At 33.2% G+C, this 20,376-nt stretch overlaps 1 protein-coding gene across 3 annotated transcripts in view; it reads right to left on the bottom strand.

Moving 5' to 3' along the window:
• The window catches only part of fli1 (Fli-1 proto-oncogene, ETS transcription factor), a 74,616-nt gene that overhangs the window by 44,685 nt on the left and 9,555 nt on the right, over positions 1 to 20,376 (bottom strand). For all 3 annotated transcript variants that reach the window (XM_056478235.1, XM_056478237.1, XM_056478236.1), the window contains one exon: positions 121 to 332. In XM_056478235.1, the coding sequence (XP_056334210.1) occupies positions 121 to 332 (212 nt within the window). The remainder of the gene's footprint in view (positions 1 to 120; positions 333 to 20,376) is intronic.

Raw genomic sequence — 20,376 nt, 5'->3', positions numbered from 1 at the left:
TAACTGCAGAGTTGAATTTTCAACATGAAAAGTCGACAGAGCTTTCCATAATGCAATTCACAATGAATCACGAAATACAGATATTTTCCACAGTGAATTTGAGTATTGTTCGGTATATACCTGGATCCATTGATGTGGTCATACTCTCGCTTGACGTTCACCCGCACTGGCTGACTAATCCACTCCTGCTGAGGGGGAATGGGGTTGATTTTGTGCGTCTGGCCGTAATCCTGAGTCCCGGACGCAGTCATGTCTGTCTTGGGTAAAGGAGCAGCAGCGGCGTATGGAGGCTCGAACAGAGACTGGTCTTCACTCACCACTGACAGCGCCTCCTGCAAAAAAAACAACAACAAAAAAACAAAAACACAGCACTTACTAAGTTTGCATGAACATCAGTAAACAAATTATTTATCTTAATCTGAATAAGACAATAATAATAGGATAAAGGTGTTTACACGAATTGAACGTTCCTCTCATGTTCCTGTTTTACACGTTATAGTACATAGTTTGATTAGCGTCCTTACGTCACCAAACGACACTAGTTTTCTCTGGTGTTTCAGACAATTACATTTCGTGTTAGTCATGGCACGTATGTGATTTTGGGTGTTTCGTTTTTAAATTGCGACAAGTTCATTCATTAATTTTCCATCGGCTTAGTCTCGATTTTAGAGGTCGCCACAGGAGAATGAACCGCCAACTATTTCGGCATATGTTTTACACAGCGGATGCCCTTTTAAACGCAACCCAGTACTGGGAAACACACACACAAACACACACACACACACACACTCATACACTATTGTCAATTTAGTTTATTCAATTCCCCTATAACGCATGTGTTTGGACTGTGGGGGAAAGCGGAGCACCCGGAGAAAATCCACACCAACACCGGGAGAACATGCAAACTTCACACAGAAATGCCAACTAGTATAGCCGGAACTCGAACCAGCAACCTTTTTGCTGTGAGGCCACAGTGCTAACCACCGAGCCACCGATATTGCCAATTACGATGCGATCATGGATTAACATGTATGTTGATCCCGGAACATAATTTTCATTGGAAAATGTAATCCATACCTATTTCCTACCCCTAAACCCAATTATAACTGTAAATTACTCCCAAAGTCAGAGGGAAATAATAGTTGGATAACACTCCATTGAAGTGCATAAACCTAACCTATCACAGAAATGGAAAATGTATCCCATAATTCTAATATCAATGTCACAATGTATCTAGCAGTTGCAGATCACTGGAGAACTACAACTCCCATCATGCACCTCACACACACACCAGTTCCAGTTGTCTCACTATATGCACACACACAGCTGGAAGCTCATCATAGACTAATTACCAGGACTATAAATACACCTCACATTCACACACACAGTGCTGAGTCTTGTTTACCTGTAGCATTACAAAGCATTTTCCTAGTCTAGTCTTGCCATGTTTCCTGACCCTTGTTTTGTTCTTTGTTTATCCTGTTTGATGCCTGCACTGACCTCTGATTGTGACCGTGACTACACTTTTGGAGTACCCTCATGAAACCGTTTGGTCCTGTTGACCACTGCCTACCTGACCAAGCTGTAAATAAACTGCATTTGGACCCTCAACTCTGTAGTTAGACCCTCCTGACTCCCTTGTTATAATCAACATCAACACAGATGTTAATCCAGGAACATTTCCTACCGGTGAAACAACTTCTGAAGCAACAACTAGGCCACTTCTGCCATTTCATTCACTCACTTTTCATTCATGCCCTCATGACAAAGTCAATGCACTTCATACTGTGCATTTCTTACAGAATTCTCCGAGTAGTCATTGTTTCCTGCTCGCACCAAAAATGTGCTCTCTTGCTTGAAATGTAAACGTACTCACTGTTTCTCATTACAATGACTAATGATGCTCGGCGCAATCAGAATTAAGCAGCACGCATTAGTAAGCTGTTGCTTTGCTTAAGGCCAGTTTGGAGCCACAGATGCGAATATAGCAGCGCAATTGATTGCATACACACATAACCACAGCCAGCTAAAAAGAAAATGGCTGAAAGTCAACATGTAATCCAGTTTGGTAACACTTTACACAGTCAAAACATGACTTGTTCAAACTACTTATTTAAAATGAGTTGAAACAACATGATTAAGATATGTTTTTTGGGGACAACTTAATTGTTTTATGTTCAATCCACTTAAATTTGTAAAATCGATTAAGTTAATTTATTAAATGTGTGTTGGGTCAATGTAAAGGAATTGTGTGGAACCCAGCATTTTATACAGTGCAACATTCAAAAAATGACTTTTGCTGCTTGTTAAAGCTACTTATTTAAAATGAGTTGAACAACAGCATGATTAAGTTATGTTTATTGGGGGGACAACTTATTTTAAAGTTATTGTGTTTTGATACAAATTTTATTTATTTATTTATTTATTTATTTATTTATTTATTTATTTATTTATTTATTTATTTATTTATTTATTTATTATTATATATGTCCAATGCACTGTCCACAGTAAAAATTAAAAATAAACAAAAGTAAGATTTTTTTAAAGCCGTCGAAGTACAATATATATATATAATTTTTTATTATTACCTGAAAAGACAAAAAATTATGATAGTAAATAGTGTAGTATATTGTTATTTAACATGCAAAGTAATAATAATAATAATAATAATAATAATAATAATAATAATAATAATAATTTTATTAAAACGCTAAAATGATTAAAAAAATTCCACCATTAAATAAATAATTTAATTTATATTTATAATTTTTTTTCTGCACTATCCTATATATTTAGATTAGGAATTTTTAATGATGTTTACTGTTTTTTCGAACTACTTAAAGTGAGTTAAAATTAGTTCAAACAACCTGATTAAGTTAATTTTTTTGAAGACATCTTAATAGTTTTATGTTCAATCCTCTTCAATTTATAAAAACGATTAAGTTAACTTAATATTTTTGTGTTGGGACAACATGAAGTAATTGTGTGGAACCCTGCATTTTATACAGTGCAACATTCAAAAAATATATTTCTGCTGCTTGTTCAAACTACTTAATTAAAACAAGCTGAATCAACACAATTCTAGAGTTTTTTTGGGGGGAAAACTTCAAAATTAACTTAATCGATTTGTGTTGATACAACATGAAACAACTGTGTGGGACGCAACATTTTTTACAATGAATTGGGTTTCATAATAAGGAAGAAATACAGTTGAAGTCAGAATTATTAGCCCCCCTTTAACTTTCTTTTTTAAATATTTCCTAAATGATGTTTAACAGAGCAAGGAAATTTTCACAGTGTGTCTGATAATATTTTTTCTTCTGGAGAAAGTCTTATTTGTTTTTTTGTTTTATTTCGGCTAGAATAAAAGCAGTTTTTAGTTTTTTAAAAGCCATTTTAAGGTCAAAATTATTAGCCTCTTTAAGCTATATTTATTTTCAATAGTCTACAGAACAAACCATCATTATGCAATAACTTGCCTAATTACCCTAACCTGCCTAGTTACCCTAATTAACCTAGTTACACCTTTAAATGTCACGTTAAGCTGTATAGAAGTGTCTTGAAGAATATCTAGTCTAATATTATTTACTGTCATCATGACAAAGATAAAATAAATCAGTTATTAGAGACGAGTTATTAAAACTATTATGATTAGAAATGTGTTGAAAAAAATCTCTCTGTTAAACAGAAATTGGGGAAAAAATAAAGGGGGCTAATAATTCAGGGGGGCAAATAATTCTGACTTCAACTGTACATACAAAGCATTTATTAAACTTACAATTGATTTCAGCATTTACTCATATAAAATGTGGTCAAACTTTACAACGTTGTTCCATAACGTTAATGTATTCACCAACATGAACTAATGAACAATACAGCATTTATTAATCATAGTTCAAGGTTTACTTATTCATTATTTAAATCAAACGTCGTGCTTGAAAGCATTACAGTAGTTAATGCACTGTGAGTTAACATGAACTATCAATGAATGACTTTGTGTTTTATTAACCTTAAAGAAGATTCAATGCAGTGATAAATGTTTTGTTCATTATTTCTTCATTTGTTATTATGAGTCAACAATTTTTTTCTTACAGTATTTTTCTTACATAAACAATTAGTTCATGTATTGATGTAAAAAAAATAGCTCCTTATTTTAAAGTGTTACTACTTAACGTGTGAAATGGGATATTAAAAAAATAAAAACAAAATATCAGCAATGGTGGAGCAAGTTATGTTTTGATACAAACATTGTAATTCACTTTTTTTTATTTCATTTTTTTGCAATGTCCAATGCCCTGTGCACATTAAAAATTAAAAAAGAAAGATTTTTTTTAAAGAACTGTCGAAGTACATGGACTATTTCAGTGTTTAATAATATGATAAATAAATAAATAAATGAATAAATAAAGAAACAAACAAACAAATAATAGTAATAATAACAATTATTACTATTATTATTATTATTATTGGTCATTCATTCATTTTTCTTCAGCTTAGTCCCTTTATGCATCAGTGGTTGTCACAGTGGAATGAACCGCCAACTATTCCAGCATACTGTATGTTTTACACATAGGATGACCTTTGGACTGTAGCAGAAACCGGAGCACCCGGAGGAAACTCACACCAACACGGAGAGAACATGCAAACTCACACAGAAATGCCAACTGACCCAGCTGGGACTCAAACCAGCGACCTTCCTGGTGTGAGGCGACAGTGCTAAGTACTGAGCCACCGTGTCGGCTATTATTATTCATTCTTTCATTTTCATTTCGGCTTAGTCCCTTTATTAATTAGGGGTCGCCACATCGGAATGAACCGCCAACCTATCCAGCATGTTTTACGCAGCGGATGCCCTTCCAGCTGCAACCCATCACTGGGAAACACCCATACACACTCATTCACACTCATACACTACGGACAATTTAGCTTACTCAATTCACCTATAGCGCATGTCTTTGGGCTGTGGAGGAAACCGGAGCACCTGAAGGAAACCCACGCGAACACTGACCCAGCCGAGGCTCAAACTAGCGAACTTGTTGCTGTGAGGCGACATCGCTACCCATTGTGCCACCCCGCTGCCCGCCTATTATTACTGTTAATAATAATAACATTAATAAATGAATGGATTCAATGCAATATATGTACACACACAAAATGCAGCAGCAAATAAAATATTGAACCAAATTTCTGCATAAACAAACATTGAAACTGTACTATGTTCATTAATCACACTCTAATAATCTTTATTTCATTTTGTTGACAGGGTTTTTAAAAATAAATAATAATAATAATAATAATAATAATATTAGTTGTTTTTGTTAGCAATGTAAACAACTGTCCAAACTTCATAACTGGCCTCTAAATCTTTTGTTTTGGGGAAGAATTTCAAACTTCCAATAAGTAAAGGACGTCTTTGTGTTGTCCATGACTCATCCGTGAGACCAAACAGAGGCAGAGAGATCCGTCCGGGGTCACTTCTACATTTGCTCTCATTGCGGGCGCTCAGCTGGGGTGATGTAGTTTTATTAAAGAAAACAAACGCGGCAGACAGACTCGAGAGTAGACGCAGCGTCTACATGTGCACCAGATTTTCTCCATTCACAGTGCACACAAACCTCGCTCTCGCTTTCAGCAAAACTGCACTCAAACAATCCGCTGCTCTTCAATTCAGGTTTATTTGTATAGCGCTTTACACTACAACTATTGTTTTACCCTCTGGTGTCTGAGGGTGTTTTGGGGGACTGGAGAATTCCTGACATTTGTCCCTTTTTCAGATGCTTGTAAACATATAAGTGGTTAAAGTCTGATCCCACTGCAAACAGTTTTGCTTCAATATGATTGCTTACAGAAAACAATATATTAATTTAATCAGCTTTACAAAAGGTGCACATTACAATCAAAATCAGAAAAGTTAAGGTTATTAGTTACTATAAGTTTATTAGTTGCTAATAATGTTCACTAAATAACTAGTTACTAATAACTGTAACAGTTAAAGTTATTATATATGAACATAGTTATCCTGCAGGTATATAGTATATAGGTGAAGTCTGAGTGTAGATGTTCAATGAAGTGTATTTGTGTATTAAGTTTAAGTGTAGTCCTACATCTATTTACGAAAACTTCACCCTTGTAATTCAGCAGTAAACATCTGTCACTTCACACTTTAAAACAATGCTGGGTTGCTTTAATCACTTCAAAAAATGCTGGGTTACTGTTGCACCAACAAAATTCACAATGTGGTTTCAATACTAGAAAAAGTTGTTTCTGCTCAATTATGCTCCTTTCTGCAGACCAACAATGTTTTTGAAGTGTTTCAGTCAGGTTTCAGAGCTCATCACAGTACAGAAACTGCATTAGTGAAAATAACCAACGATTTACTCTTAGCTGCTGACCAAGGGTGCATCTCGCTATTAGTTCTACTCGATCTTAGTGCGGCATTTGACACCATTGACCATGGTATCCTTATTAATCGTTTAAAGTCTACAGGTGTCCAAGGACATGCCCTACAATGGTTTAAGTCATACTTATCTGACCGTTACCAGTTTGTAAATATAAATGGACAGCCTTCACAAATCAGCCCAGTAAAATACGGGGTGCCTCAAGGATCAGTTTTAGGCCCTTTACTGTTTACAATATACATGCTACCCCTGGGAGACATTATTAGAAGACATGGGATCAGCTTTCACTGCTATGCAGATGATACTCAATTATATATTTCAACTAAACCTGACGAGACGTCTAATCTGTCCAAGCTAACTGAGTGTATTAAAGATGTTAAAGACTGGATGACCAACAATTATCTTCTCTTAAACTCAGACAAAACAGAATTATTACTTATTGGGCCTAAATCCTGTACACAGCAGATCTCACAACTCGATCTACAATTAGAGGGATACAAAGTTAGCGTTAGTTCTACTATAAAAGATCTGGGTGTCATATTAGACAGCAATTTAACTTTTAAAAATCATATTTCCCATGTCACAAAAACTGCTTTCTTTCATCTGAGAAATATAGCTAAGTTACGAAGTATGCTATCCATCTCAGATGCAGAAAAGCTAGTCCATGCTTTTATGACTTCTAGGCTGGACTACTGTAATGCTCTGTTTGCTGGCTGCCCAGCATCCTCTATTAACAAACTTCAGCTAGTACAAAATGCAGCTGCCTGAGTTCTAACCAGGTCTAGAAAATTTGATCACATCACCCCAATTTTATCCTCCTTACACTGGCTGCCTGTTAAGTTTCGTATTGAATTTAAAATATTGCTTCTTACATATAAAGCTTTAAATAATCGAGCTCCTGTTTATCTAACCAATCTTCTGTCTCGCTACAATCCAACTCGCTCTTTAAGATCTCAAAACTCAGGACTTCTGGTAGTACCTAGAATAGCAAAGTCGAGTAAAGGAGGTCGAGCCTTCTCATTTATAGCTCCTAAACTCTGGAATAGCCTTCCTGATAACGTCCGAGGCTCAGACACACTCTCCCAATTCAAAACTAGATTAAAGACCTATCTGTTCAGTAAAGCATACACTTAGTGCACCACTTACGGGGCTTCCACACAGGTTATGCATCTTGCTGATATACACTGTGAACATCAGCTACGCTAATTATTTTCTTTATTCTCCATTTCCACCTGGGGATACTCTTCCCGAGGCCCTCAGACTATGCAGAGTCACTGATTCGATCCAAGACCAACGACGAGATGATCCCAAGGTTTCCATATCCTGGACCTGGCCGAATCCTGAACAACTACTGCGATGGTCATGGAAGAGTGGAGAACATGAGACTGTTTCCTATGACGCCCCAGAGACAGACGAGTCTTCGCTGAGGCCAGCTTCCAGCCTCCGCCACTGAGACTGCAGCTCTGCACAAGACGTTTGGCCAGCGGAGAAATTAAAATGGTCGTGCCCAACTGAGCCTGGTTTCTCTCAAGGTTTTTTTTCTTCACTTCCGCCTTTAGTGAAGTTTTTTTTCCCTCTCCGCTGTCGCCACTGGCTTGCATGGTTCAGGATCTGTAGAGCTGTGCATCGTTGGATTTGCTCTTCAGTGTTTGGACTCTCAATAGTGATTATTAAACCACACTGAACTGAGCTAAACTGAACTGAACTTAAACACTACAAACTTAACTACACTGTTCCTATTTACTGTGACCTTTATGTGAAGCTGCTTTGACACAATCTACATTGTATAAGCGCTATACAAATAAAGGTGAATTGAATTGAATTGAACTTAAACTGATTGAGTTAACTTAAATAAATGTAGGTACACTGAATGACATAATATCTGCAAAACTGTTGCAAACAATTGATATTGGCTGAATTTAAACAAATAAATTAAATTTATTAATGCTCAACTTAATTTGTTTGTTTAAATTCAGCTCATATCATTTGTTTACAAACACCTTAAAAAGATTTGTAAATCCAAGGAATCATCTTTGAATCTTTTTACCATGTAAACAATGCTGGCCTTAAACGCGGTCGATTTGTGTTGGGACAACATGAAGGAATTAAGTTAGCTTATTAATTTTTAAAATTTAGGGGGATTGAATATAAAACAATGAAGTTGTGCCCCAAAACAACTCAAGAATTGACTGTTGTTTGAGCTCATTTCAAATAAGTAGTTTGAGCAAACAGCATTTTTTGAGTGTAATTCAGCTGTAAACACCTGTAAAAATACGTCACTCCAGACTCTAAAACAATGCTGTGTCGTTTGAATCCCTCATAAAAACAAAAAGAAATGCTGGGTTCACTGTTCATGATGATAGTTGACTTTGTTTGTTAAATTATTTGAGTGTTGTTGAGATGTTTGAATGAGTCATGTGACCGTACTCAAAAGAGACTCTAGACGCACCTGATCACTGTTACCCTGATGAAGGCAGATCCCAGATTTAGCCATGTGAATAAAGGCTTTTTAAATTTTCCACATTTTCCCAGTGCCTTGGACTAATTTCTGTTGTTGTTTTGATGAATCCCATATTCAAAAAGCACCGATCAAATACACTGAAAAAAGTGTTGCATTCAAAACTGTTGCAATCAATTTATTTGTGTTGAATTTAAACAAACAAATTAAATTGAGCAATGTTCAACTTAATTTGTTTGTTTAAATTCAGCCCAAATAAATTGTTTACAACCACTTAACTTAAAAAAATAGAGTAAATCCAAGGAATCATCTTTGAATAATTTTTTTCAGTGTATTTGAGTAACCCCGGAGTTCTTTTTATTAGTCTTTCTGGATTAATATTTTAACTTGATGTTTTAAGTCAGCGTATAAAATGATTTGGAAAGTTGAATTGGTTCAACATAAAAATTTGAATCAGCAACACATTTTTTACAGTGTAGATTGAACATAAAACAAACCAATTTCTAAAGAAAATCCCAAGACTTGAGTGGTTTCAGCTCATTTTATACAAGTAGTTTGATCAAGTAGAGAAAAGCAGATTTTTTGAGTGCAATGTTGGTTACAAAAATATAACATCAGGTTAATTCAAATTACATAATTGTTTTAACCCAAACCCATTGGTTTTGTCCAAAGTTGACCCAGCATTGCATTAAACCAACCCAACATTTTTTAGAATGTGTCCATACAGTAGAATTTTGTTTTTCTAGATAGACTGTAAAAGATCATATGAATAATAAATCATGACCGCATCTGTTTTTGCTACTTTACCTTATTAAATAAGTTGACTATGTTTCAATTAAAATAATAATATTAATAAGTTATACAAGATTGAATGTGCTTTTATTTACATGCAAGTTTAATATAATGTAAATTGAAACAAAAAATGTAATAGTTTCCACTTGAGTTTGTAAAGCAGCACTGCAAACATTTCTGAATGTAAATTCGCATTCATAGAACAGCCCAATATTTAACTGTGCGTTTCACTTGATACTCCAATGCAACAATCTACAATGTTCACTCAGTGTCTAAGGGGATTCTGTGACACTCCATCAGAATTGAGCTATTTTTATTCCCTCTTATGCTGTTATTTACGGGTGTAAAAAGTTCACTCGGTTGCAAAGGGGATTTTGGGACACTCCATCAGCATTTAGCTATTCTTTTCTTTTTCTTTTCTAGAGGAATAAATCTACATTCAAGTAAAATGTAGACAAACTCAATGATTATTTTCAAATGTTTTGTTTTAACCCAACCATTGGGTTTGTCCATATCTGACCCAACTTGGAGTGTAAGAGTGTAGATTTCACCCTGGCATAAACACATGTAAACAGCTGTCAGCATTACGCTCAATACATGCAGATTCACCATTTAAAGTTTTGAAGTCAGACAGATAGACAGACAGACAGACAGACAGACAGACAGACAGACAGAAGCTAAAAGATGCAAACCAATGTATACATTTCATACACTCAAAAAATAGCCACACAAACCCAAATAAACCCAACTGCTGGGTTAGTATTTATTATTAATAAACGAATGACATGAGTTTGTCCACACTTTACCCAAAATTTGGTTGAAATAATGCAGCATTTTTTGATTGCAGTGTATGCACTCTGACTATAAGGTACATCTCAGGACAAACATGGACAACCTCAATTGTTTGGTTATAAATTTTGATTTAAAACAGTTGTGTTTCACATTATATGCTGCAATTTACTACTTTAAAATGGTCAGTCAGGTGCAAACATGATATTGGGACACTCCATCAACTCCAACAAACCTGATTGTTGTATTAAAAATGGTAAAAAGCAGAAATAAATGTGTCCATGTTTCATCCAAACTTGAGTTGCAGCAACACCTCACTATAAATGTTGTTGTTCTCTGCTTTAAAATGTTCACACTGGAAGACTTCATCAGCATTAACCATTCACTGGCTGTGTTTGAATCTAAATTAGAGTAAAACATGGACAACCCCAATAAAAGAGATTTTTAATTCATATTTTAACCAAACTGTTGAGTTTGTCCATATTTGATCTAATTTTTTATTTTGTAGAGTGTAGATTTAACCCTGCCGGAAGCATCTGAACTTTACACTCAATAAATGCACAGAATAACCATCCAAAGACAGACAGGCAGAAGCTGAAAGATCCCAAAAATTGATTCATTTTTTTTCTTTTGGCTTAGTCTTTATTTTAAAGGTTTCCACAGCGGAATGAACTGCCAACTATTCCGGCATATGTTTTACACAGCGGATGCCCTTCCAGCCCCAACCCAGTACTGAGAAACACCCATACACACTCATTCACACACACTCATACACTACGGCCAATTTTGTTTACCCAATTTACTTATAGCGTATGTGTTTGGACTCACGACAACACGGGAGAACATGCAAACTCCACACAGAAATGTCAACTGGCCCAGCTGGTACTCGAACCAGTGACCTTCTTGCTGTGAGGCCACGGTGCTAACCACTGAGCCACAAATGAAAGTATACATTTCATACACTCAAATAAATGTCCAATTTTAAGTTAAATTTAAAGAAACCCAACCATAAAGTAAACCCGTTGTCTTAAAAATGTCAAGTTAATTTTACTCCTAACCTTTATTTTAAATAAAATGTATAACCCAGATTTAACCAAAACTTCACAGTTTTTTACCCAAATTTGGGTTGAATAACCTAGCATTTTTTAGAGTGGAAAGTATGCATTCCAATTGTTGGGTTGTTTTAATCCAGTTTTGTGTCCAACATAGACAATCCTAGTTGTTTGGTTAGAAAAATTGGTTCATGGTTTATTTTAAGGTATAATTCTTGCTATTGACAAACCATTAAGATATTTTGCTCAATAAACTACCAATTAGCTGCTTGGTATGAGTTGGGTTTAGGTCTTAAGAAGGATTTGGGATATAGAATAAGATTATACACTATAAAACAACGCTTGTTTCCACACAATACATGTTGTCCTAACACAAATCGAATAAGTTAACTTCATTGTTTTTACTAACTTAAGTGGATTCAACATAAAACAGTTGAGTTGTCTCGAAAAACAACTTAAGAACTGTGTTGTTTCAGCTCATTTATATAAGTTGTTTGAACAAGGGCAACACAGTGGCTCAGTGGCCACCTCACAGAAAGACGGTCGCTGGTTTGAGTCAGTTGGCATTTCTGTGTGGAGTTTGCATGTTCTCCCCCAGCCTGATCTCACGAGAAAACGTAAGTATTTCATGTTTTGTCAGTTTAGTGGCTAATTCGTACGAGTTCAGTTGTACGAAATTGTACGATTTTAAAAAGGAGGCGTGGCACCTAACCCCACCTCTAAACCCAACAGTCATTAGGGGATGAGCAAATTGTACTAAATTGTACGAATTAGATCGTACGAATTCATACGAATTAGCCACTAAAGCAAAAAGTTACGAATTGCCGTGAGATTGTGTTGTCTCCCCGCATTGGCGTGGGTTTCCTCCGGGTGCTCCGGTTTCCCCCACAGTCCAAACAGAGGAATTGAATAAGCGCTATAGGGGAATTGAATAAGCTAAATTGGCCATGGTGTATGAGTGTGTGTGTGTGTGTGAATGAGTGTGTATGGGTGTTTCCCAGTGATGGGTTGCAGCTGGAAGGGCTTCCGCTGTTTAAAACATATGCTGGAATAGCTTGCGGTTCATTCCGCTGTGGCGACCCCTGATAAATAAAGGGACTAAGTTAAAGGAAAATGAATGAATGAATTTAAACAAGAAGCAAAAATATATTTTGAGCGTACTAATGGACAGCCAATATCTTAATAATGGGAAGATGATAGGCCAATTAAATGTTTTACTGTCATTTACTACTTCAAAATATTTGAGACCTTCCACTGATTTTAAATCAAGCATCGACAAACCCAAATTTTGGATTAAAAACCAAATAAATATTGTTCATATTTGATCCAACTTTGGGATGAAGCCACACTTATTATTATATTTTTGTTTAGAGTGAACTCTAATAATGCATTTTACTGCTTTACTTTGGTAGACTGCATCAGCATTTACAGCTGAAGTCAGAATTATTACCCTCCTGTTAAATTTGAGTTCTTTTATATATTAATTTCCCCAAATTTCTTTGTAACAGAGAGGAGATTTGCTCGACACATTCATAAACAGAATAGCTTTAATAGCTCATTTATAATAACTAATTTCGTTTATCCTAAACCCAACAATAACTCTAAATTATTCCCAAAATCACAGGGGAATAATAGTAGGATAACAATCATGTAAGTGCATTAACCTAACCATAAGCCTAAACTTAAACTGTAAACATATGCCTTAATTCTGATTGGCTAATTGGAATGTTGTTCCAGGATCACATAGATGTTTATCCAGCAACACATCTGACTTGGTGAAATCAGGTTGGTGAACTCGTATCCTATTGTGGTTGAAATGACTGCTCTTGTTTATAATATTTGACTATTAGATGTATTATTATTATTATTATTATTATTATTATTATTATTATTTAATGTGTTTTTAGCATTTATCATTGTATGTTTATAATAATAATAATAATAATAATAATAATAATAATAATAATAATAATAATAATCATTATTATTATTATTATTATTATTTGATGTGTTTTTAGCATTTATTATTGTATGTTTATAATAATAATAACAATAATAATAATAATTGTTATTATTATTATTATTATTATTATTATTATATTATTATTATTATTATTATTATTATTATATTATTATTATTATTATTATTATTATTATTATTATTATTTAATGTGTTTTTAGCATTTATCATTGTATGTTTATAATAATAATAATAATAATAATAATAATAATAATAATAATAATCATTATTATTATTATTATTATTATTATTATTATTATTTGATGTGTTTTTAGCATTTATTATTGTATGTTTATAATAATAATAACAATAATAATAATTATTGTTATTATTATTATTATTATTATTATTATTATTATTATATTATATTATTATTATTATTATTATTATTATTATTATATTATTATTATTATTATTATTATTATTATTATTATTATTATTTGATGTGTTTTGTTAGCATTTATCATTGTATGTTTATAATAATAATAATAATAATAATAATAATAATTATTATTATTATTATTATTATTATTATTATTATTATTTGATGTGTTTTGTTAGCATTTATCATTGTATGTTTATAATAATAATAATAATAATAATAATAATAATAATAATAATAATAATAATAATAATAATTATTATTATTATTATTATTATTATTAATTTTTAATGTATGATATTAGACTGAGAAATAATGCTGAGGAACTGCTGTGGGCGTCACATCACTTCTCAGTGGATAATCTAATAAATGCATCAAATTTCTCACTGCATCGTAATGATGTACTGAAGCTTTATTACAGTTTTTCTTCAGTTGCTTTGGAGCAAAATTCCAAGTTATTTGCAAATAATTAACGGGACGAAGAAACATCAATCGACACAATAACAAAAATAATACTGAAATTTTCTAAAACTGAAATTATTTTCTTTATTTTGTATCGTTGGTTTGTCAATTGATCAGTAATAGGTGCACAGAATAGTGTTTGTGCGAATTAACCAAGTTTGTTTTGTAGCATATTGAAAAACAAATCTTGCTGATGGGGGCTAATAATATTGACCACAAAAAAAATTAAAAACTGCTTTTATTCCAGCCAAAATCAAACAAATAAGACTCTCTCCAGAAGAAAAAATACTATTGGAAATACCGTGAAAGTTTCCTTGCTCCACTAATCATCACTTAAGAAATATGAACAAAAGTATGGCGGGCTAATCATTTTGCCCTCAACTGCATCTATTCTGCTTCCCTCTTTAGGCTTTTGGTGACAGTGGTCGTCAATTGGACAGTATCGGCTGGACCCACAGCAGCAGGCCTGTGGCACGATAAGTATGGCAGAGTTAAGGAATGCCTACATGGTGCCAGATAAGGCCAGAGCTGCTATTATGACTGTTACACGTTACTTACACGCAGACATATCAGCCTCCACCATATAATTCATGATTGGCAGGCAGTCTTTCCCAAGATTACAGAGGGTTGCAAAAATAGGAAAATCTAATTCCACACTCACGCTCGTATACATACGTACAGACGGGTGACTTTCCTCCATCTCTGTCAAAGCAACGGTCAGCGAACAGTTTCTGCATTTTAAGTGTGTTCTGTTTATTTACGGCTGTGAGTTGCATTATGGGATGTTGATCTCTGCTCTGATGACTTTTGATGTTGGAAATTCAACTCTACAGTTAAATAAAGTGACTTGTATTGACATTTTAATCGCTTGCAGTAATTTAAGAAATAATATATAGAGAAATCAGTGTGTATTATAACAGAGAATGGACTGGCAGTTTATTACAAGGTGTTTATAGCGTAACATACAACACCAACCCAGACAATATAGCACCTTAACAGTTTATATACAGGAATCAAACAATGAAATTCAATACCTTTCAAGACCTTTCCCATACATTTTAAGACCTTAAAACCACTTTAGGTTTCGGAAACACTGGCGAGATTTTAACTTACAGTATATTTACTAAATATTAATGTAAGATACTAATCCAAAACTAAAACATTATTCATATGCTGAATAAAAGTCTATTAAATCTAGCTAATTCAGCAGGTTGGTGCCTATAGAACTGCAGAAATAATGGTGTTGCCTTGATTACTGCAGTAAACAAAGCAGCATGATTTCTAATCTAGTAAGGATTTCATTGATTTCTTAAACTACACAGCATCCTGATATTCACAGATTTAATTCAGGCAAATTTAGCATACAACCATACATTGCATAATCAAAAATTATATAAAATTTAATACCTTGCAAAATAGCATTTAACCTATATATATATATTTGAAAACAATTGATACATTTTCTATTGATTGGCATGATTCTGTAGGGTAACAAATCATGCACAGAACGTAATATACAAATTATGGTCACACTTTACAATAAGGTTCATTAGTTAATGTTAATTAATGCATTTACTAACATGAACAAACAATGAACAATACATTTACCACAGTATTTGTTCATGTTAGTTAACGTTAGTTAATGAAAATACAGTTGTTCATAGTTACAGTAGGTCATGTTAACTCACGGTGCATTAACTAATGTTAACAAGCATGGTCTTGAATGTTAATAATGCATTAGTAAATGTTCAATTATGATTAATAAATGCTGTACAAGTGTTGTTCATGATTAGTTCATGTTAGTAAAGGCATTAACTAAGGAACCTTATTGTAAAGTGTTACCCAAATTATATATCAAGTATAGCTCAATGCAATAGAGCAAACATAAAAGTGTAATAAACAGTGCTTTATGGTTTTCAGGCTAGTCAAATCGTAATCACGTACAAAAATTGACACAATTTAATATTAAATAACACTGCAAAGACTTTAAATAGTTTAAATTATTCTCTATAAAAATTACAAATGGAAAAATTGCTTTTGTCTGAATGCTTTAAACACTCTGAGGGCTTAAAATGAACAACTGTTGCTCCATTACGGTTAAACTCAACAAATCTTAAAGTAAAGAGTCTACTTTTGCCAAATGTTAAGGATTTTTGTGACAACAATATGTATATATATATAGGTGTGTGTGTGTGTGTGTGTGTGTGTGTGTGTGTGTGTGTGTGTGTGTGAATATAAAAAATAATATGTGATCGTACTACATTTTATATTAGTTGAATTAAAGAACAATTCTACTTGCTTTAAAGATTTTTGTGAAAATAAAGCATCTTTATTTGGCATTTATAATGACAAAAAGCTTTGGATGTGACTTGGTAAATCAGATATAATAGATAGTTTGAAAAGACTGATAGAGAGCGTTTTGAGCGTTTTTTAAAGTGCTGTAAAATACTGGCTTACACAAAAAAATGTAGAAACCGTTTCTCTATTTTGGTGAAAACTACATTTTTTTTCAAGGCAAGTTTGACAATTGCATGGAATTGCTCATACAATATTATATTTGTGCTGACTATATTATATAGTCAGTTCTGAAGCCAAATCTGGAGCTAAACTAACAAAATAACTTACGATAACGGTCCAAAAACTAGTACATCCAAATATATATGCTATATTTCAAAAAAAATTTTAGGCTGTAATTTGTTTTTGCAATATTTTGCTTGAATTTAATTGTATTTTCTTTCAATTTCTAAATATGTTTGGTGATTAAATTATTATTTAATAAATATATCTCTTTAATAAATCTGTTTTGTTTAAATGCACCAAAATACACTGAGAAATGGATAAAAATATTCATTTTCAAAATGGGGTGAACTCAATTATTCAGTTCATCTTTATTTCTCTAGCGTAGCGTAGTATCTAACATAGACGTTCTAGTAAATGTAAACTGTGTCAGTCCAGTTTTCAGAGTTGAAGTTCAGTTTAGCTCAGTTCAGTGTGGTTTAATTTTCACTGCTGAAAGTCCAAACACTGAAGATCAAATCCATCAATGTGCTGCTCCACAAGTCCTAAACCAAGCAAGCCAGAGGCGACAGTGGCGAGGAACAAACTTCACCAATTGAAATTCATCAATTTCACAAAGTATGCTGAGCACTGTGTATTATATTGGGATTATATAGTCACACAGTTCGAAATACATTAGATTTGTTGAGTTACTGCAGAGTTTAACCATAATGGAGCAAAAGTTGATCATTTTAAGCCCTCAGAGTGTTTAAAGCATTCAGACACAAGCAATTTTACCATTTGTAATTTTTATAGAGAATAATTTAAACTATTTAAAGTCTTTGCAGTGTTATTTTATATTAAATTGTGTCAGTTTTTGTTTCTGATTACGATTTGACTAGCCTGAAAGTCATAAAGCACTGTTTATTACACTTTTATGTTTGCTCTATTGCATTGAGCTATACTTGCTAAATAATTTGTTCATTACGTTCTGTGCATGATTTGTTACCCTACAAAATCATGCCAATCAATAGAAAACTTATCAATTGTTTTCAAATATATATAGTTTAAATGCTATTTTGCAAGGTGTTACATTTTAATTTTTGATTATGTAATGTATGGTTGTGTGCTAAAGTTTGCCTGAATTAAATCTGTGAATATCAGGATGCTGTGTAGTTTATGAAATCAATGAATAGCTATTGTATTTAGCTGTACTTGTAGTTTGTTTATTTCGTTCTGTGCATGATTTGTTCCCCCATGAGATATTTACAATATTGTGCAGCCCTGGTTTTAAGTGCTATATTGTCTATGTTGGTGTTGTATATTACTACATAAACTGTGAGTGCATTTTCTGTTAGTTTACACTCTTACTTCTCTATATATTATTTCTTACATTACTGCAAATGACTAAAATATCAATAAAAGTCACTTTATTTAACTGTAGAGTTGAATTTCCAACATCAAAATTCATCAGAGCAGAGATCAACATCCCATAATTTGAACAATAATTATTTGATGACTATAAAAGTTCATAGTTTGGTCACTATGTCAAATAAAATAAAATGATTTGTGTTCTATAGATAGCAACTCTTCTCCTTTTGATAAACATTATTTCTTTAGGGTTGTACAGTTTAATTCACAGAAGTATGTTGTGTACTGTAAACTCGCAGACTTATTCGGTCACATCCGTAACTCATGCTTATTTTCCTCATTTAATATATAGAAAATGTTTACAGACTGATGTTTTTCTGATCCCAGAACTCTGTAGTTAGTTGTTTTGGAGAATATAAACAGTTGCTTCAATTTAACGTTAACATATGCTTGCTAATTTATGTTTTGAGTTTTTATTGCAAATGTCACATCCATAACGCTGGAATTGCTCTCCTATTAAAAATATTAACTTTATACATAGATTTGTGAGGGGTGTACATATATATGCTGAGCACTATAAAGTGACTATTGCGGATGCACACATTGTGATCTCGATGCTCAAAACGGTATATCGCGCAGTCCCACTGTAAACTATTATAAATGTTCATACAAGTCTCTTTTTCAAACTTTTCAAGGTTAAACGTGGCTGGAAGATAGATCAAGATCCCATAATGCAATTCAAAAGCAGAAATAAACTCAAAATAAAATAAAAACATGAATCACAATATATGAAAAGTTGCTAATTTATGGATTTTTTTACAGTAAGCGCAGATTCTTGTTACAATGAGGTCGAAATGCTCACAAAGCTGCTATTTTCAACATGGCTATAAATTGGCCGTGTCTGCATGGCTCGCTTAAGCCATCCAGAACCGCAGGATTATGCTGGCGTGGAGATTTTACAGTGAGGTGTGTCAGGAGCTCATCTTTGTACTGCTCAATATGCTGTATGATGAATAATGCATTTATGTTACTGTGCTTTTAACGAGGGGACAAAAAAACTGTTTTCATAAGCCAACTTGACCGTGATTGGCTGTCCAGCAGAAGATGCGTCATGAGGTCGGGATGTACAGAGAACCATTAAAAGCGCTGTGCTATTTTATACAGAGGGCATTCCTGTCTTTTGTTTCAGGAGGAAAAGGAAACCTGACAGGAAACCAGATTGTGTGGAACAGGAAATACCCGTGGATTGAGACACCCTCCTCATTGTCGACTAAAGTGTACAGTTAAAAGTCAATCATGTGAGGTATCTGTGTCAAATTGGGAAGGAAAAAACATGCAAGTTACTATTATATTCTGTAGATGCGTATGTGTAAAACCCAATAAGTTAAAGCAACTTAAACCATTTGAGGAAACCGATTTCAACAAAACATTTAAGTTCAAAAACTAATCCTAATGAGTACTGTGAACTTAATCCATTTGAGTAAATGAAGCAGTTTGAGTACTGTAAAACCCAATAAGTTAAGGCAACTTAAACCATTTAAGGACACCGATTTCAACAAAACATTTGAGTTAAAAAACTAATCTATATGAGTACTGTGAACTTACTCCATTTAAGTTGAAATAATGAGGTATTTAATTAATCAAAACTCTGAGTAGAATTAACTTTTAGTACATTTTGAGTTAACTACACTCATTTCAGTTGATAAAGTTGACTGTTGGGTTTTACAGTGTATGTTTATGGGTCAAAGATGAGATCTCATGGTTTGGTGTCCATACTGTCACTAAGTAAATTGTATATAGAAGGAAGGCATGTATAATTAAATTAAAAAGTCTGCTTGTGTCAAATTATAAAGATTCTTATGACAATAATATTTCAAAATATGGGTCATAATATAATATTTCATCATCATCGAGATATGATATGATATATATGAATATGAAAAATAATATGATCATACTACATTTTATATTTGTTAAATCAAAGAAAAGGGCTACTTGTTTTAAATTTCAGAACTTTTTGTGAAAATAAAATATCAAAATATGGTGCTAATGCAATATTCCATCTTTATACAGAGAAACTTGACATTTAAATACTTATAATACTAAATTTTATACTAATTTAATTATTAAAAACTTCCTGCTGACAAATACTCTGA

The sequence above is a fragment of the Danio aesculapii genome, chromosome 18 (genome assembly GCF_903798145.1).
Source record: "Danio aesculapii chromosome 18, fDanAes4.1, whole genome shotgun sequence".
NCBI classification, from domain to species: domain Eukaryota; kingdom Metazoa; phylum Chordata; class Actinopteri; order Cypriniformes; family Danionidae; genus Danio; species Danio aesculapii.
Note: the sequence above shows the minus strand (reverse complement) of the source record. Positions and strands in the feature narration are given on the sequence as shown.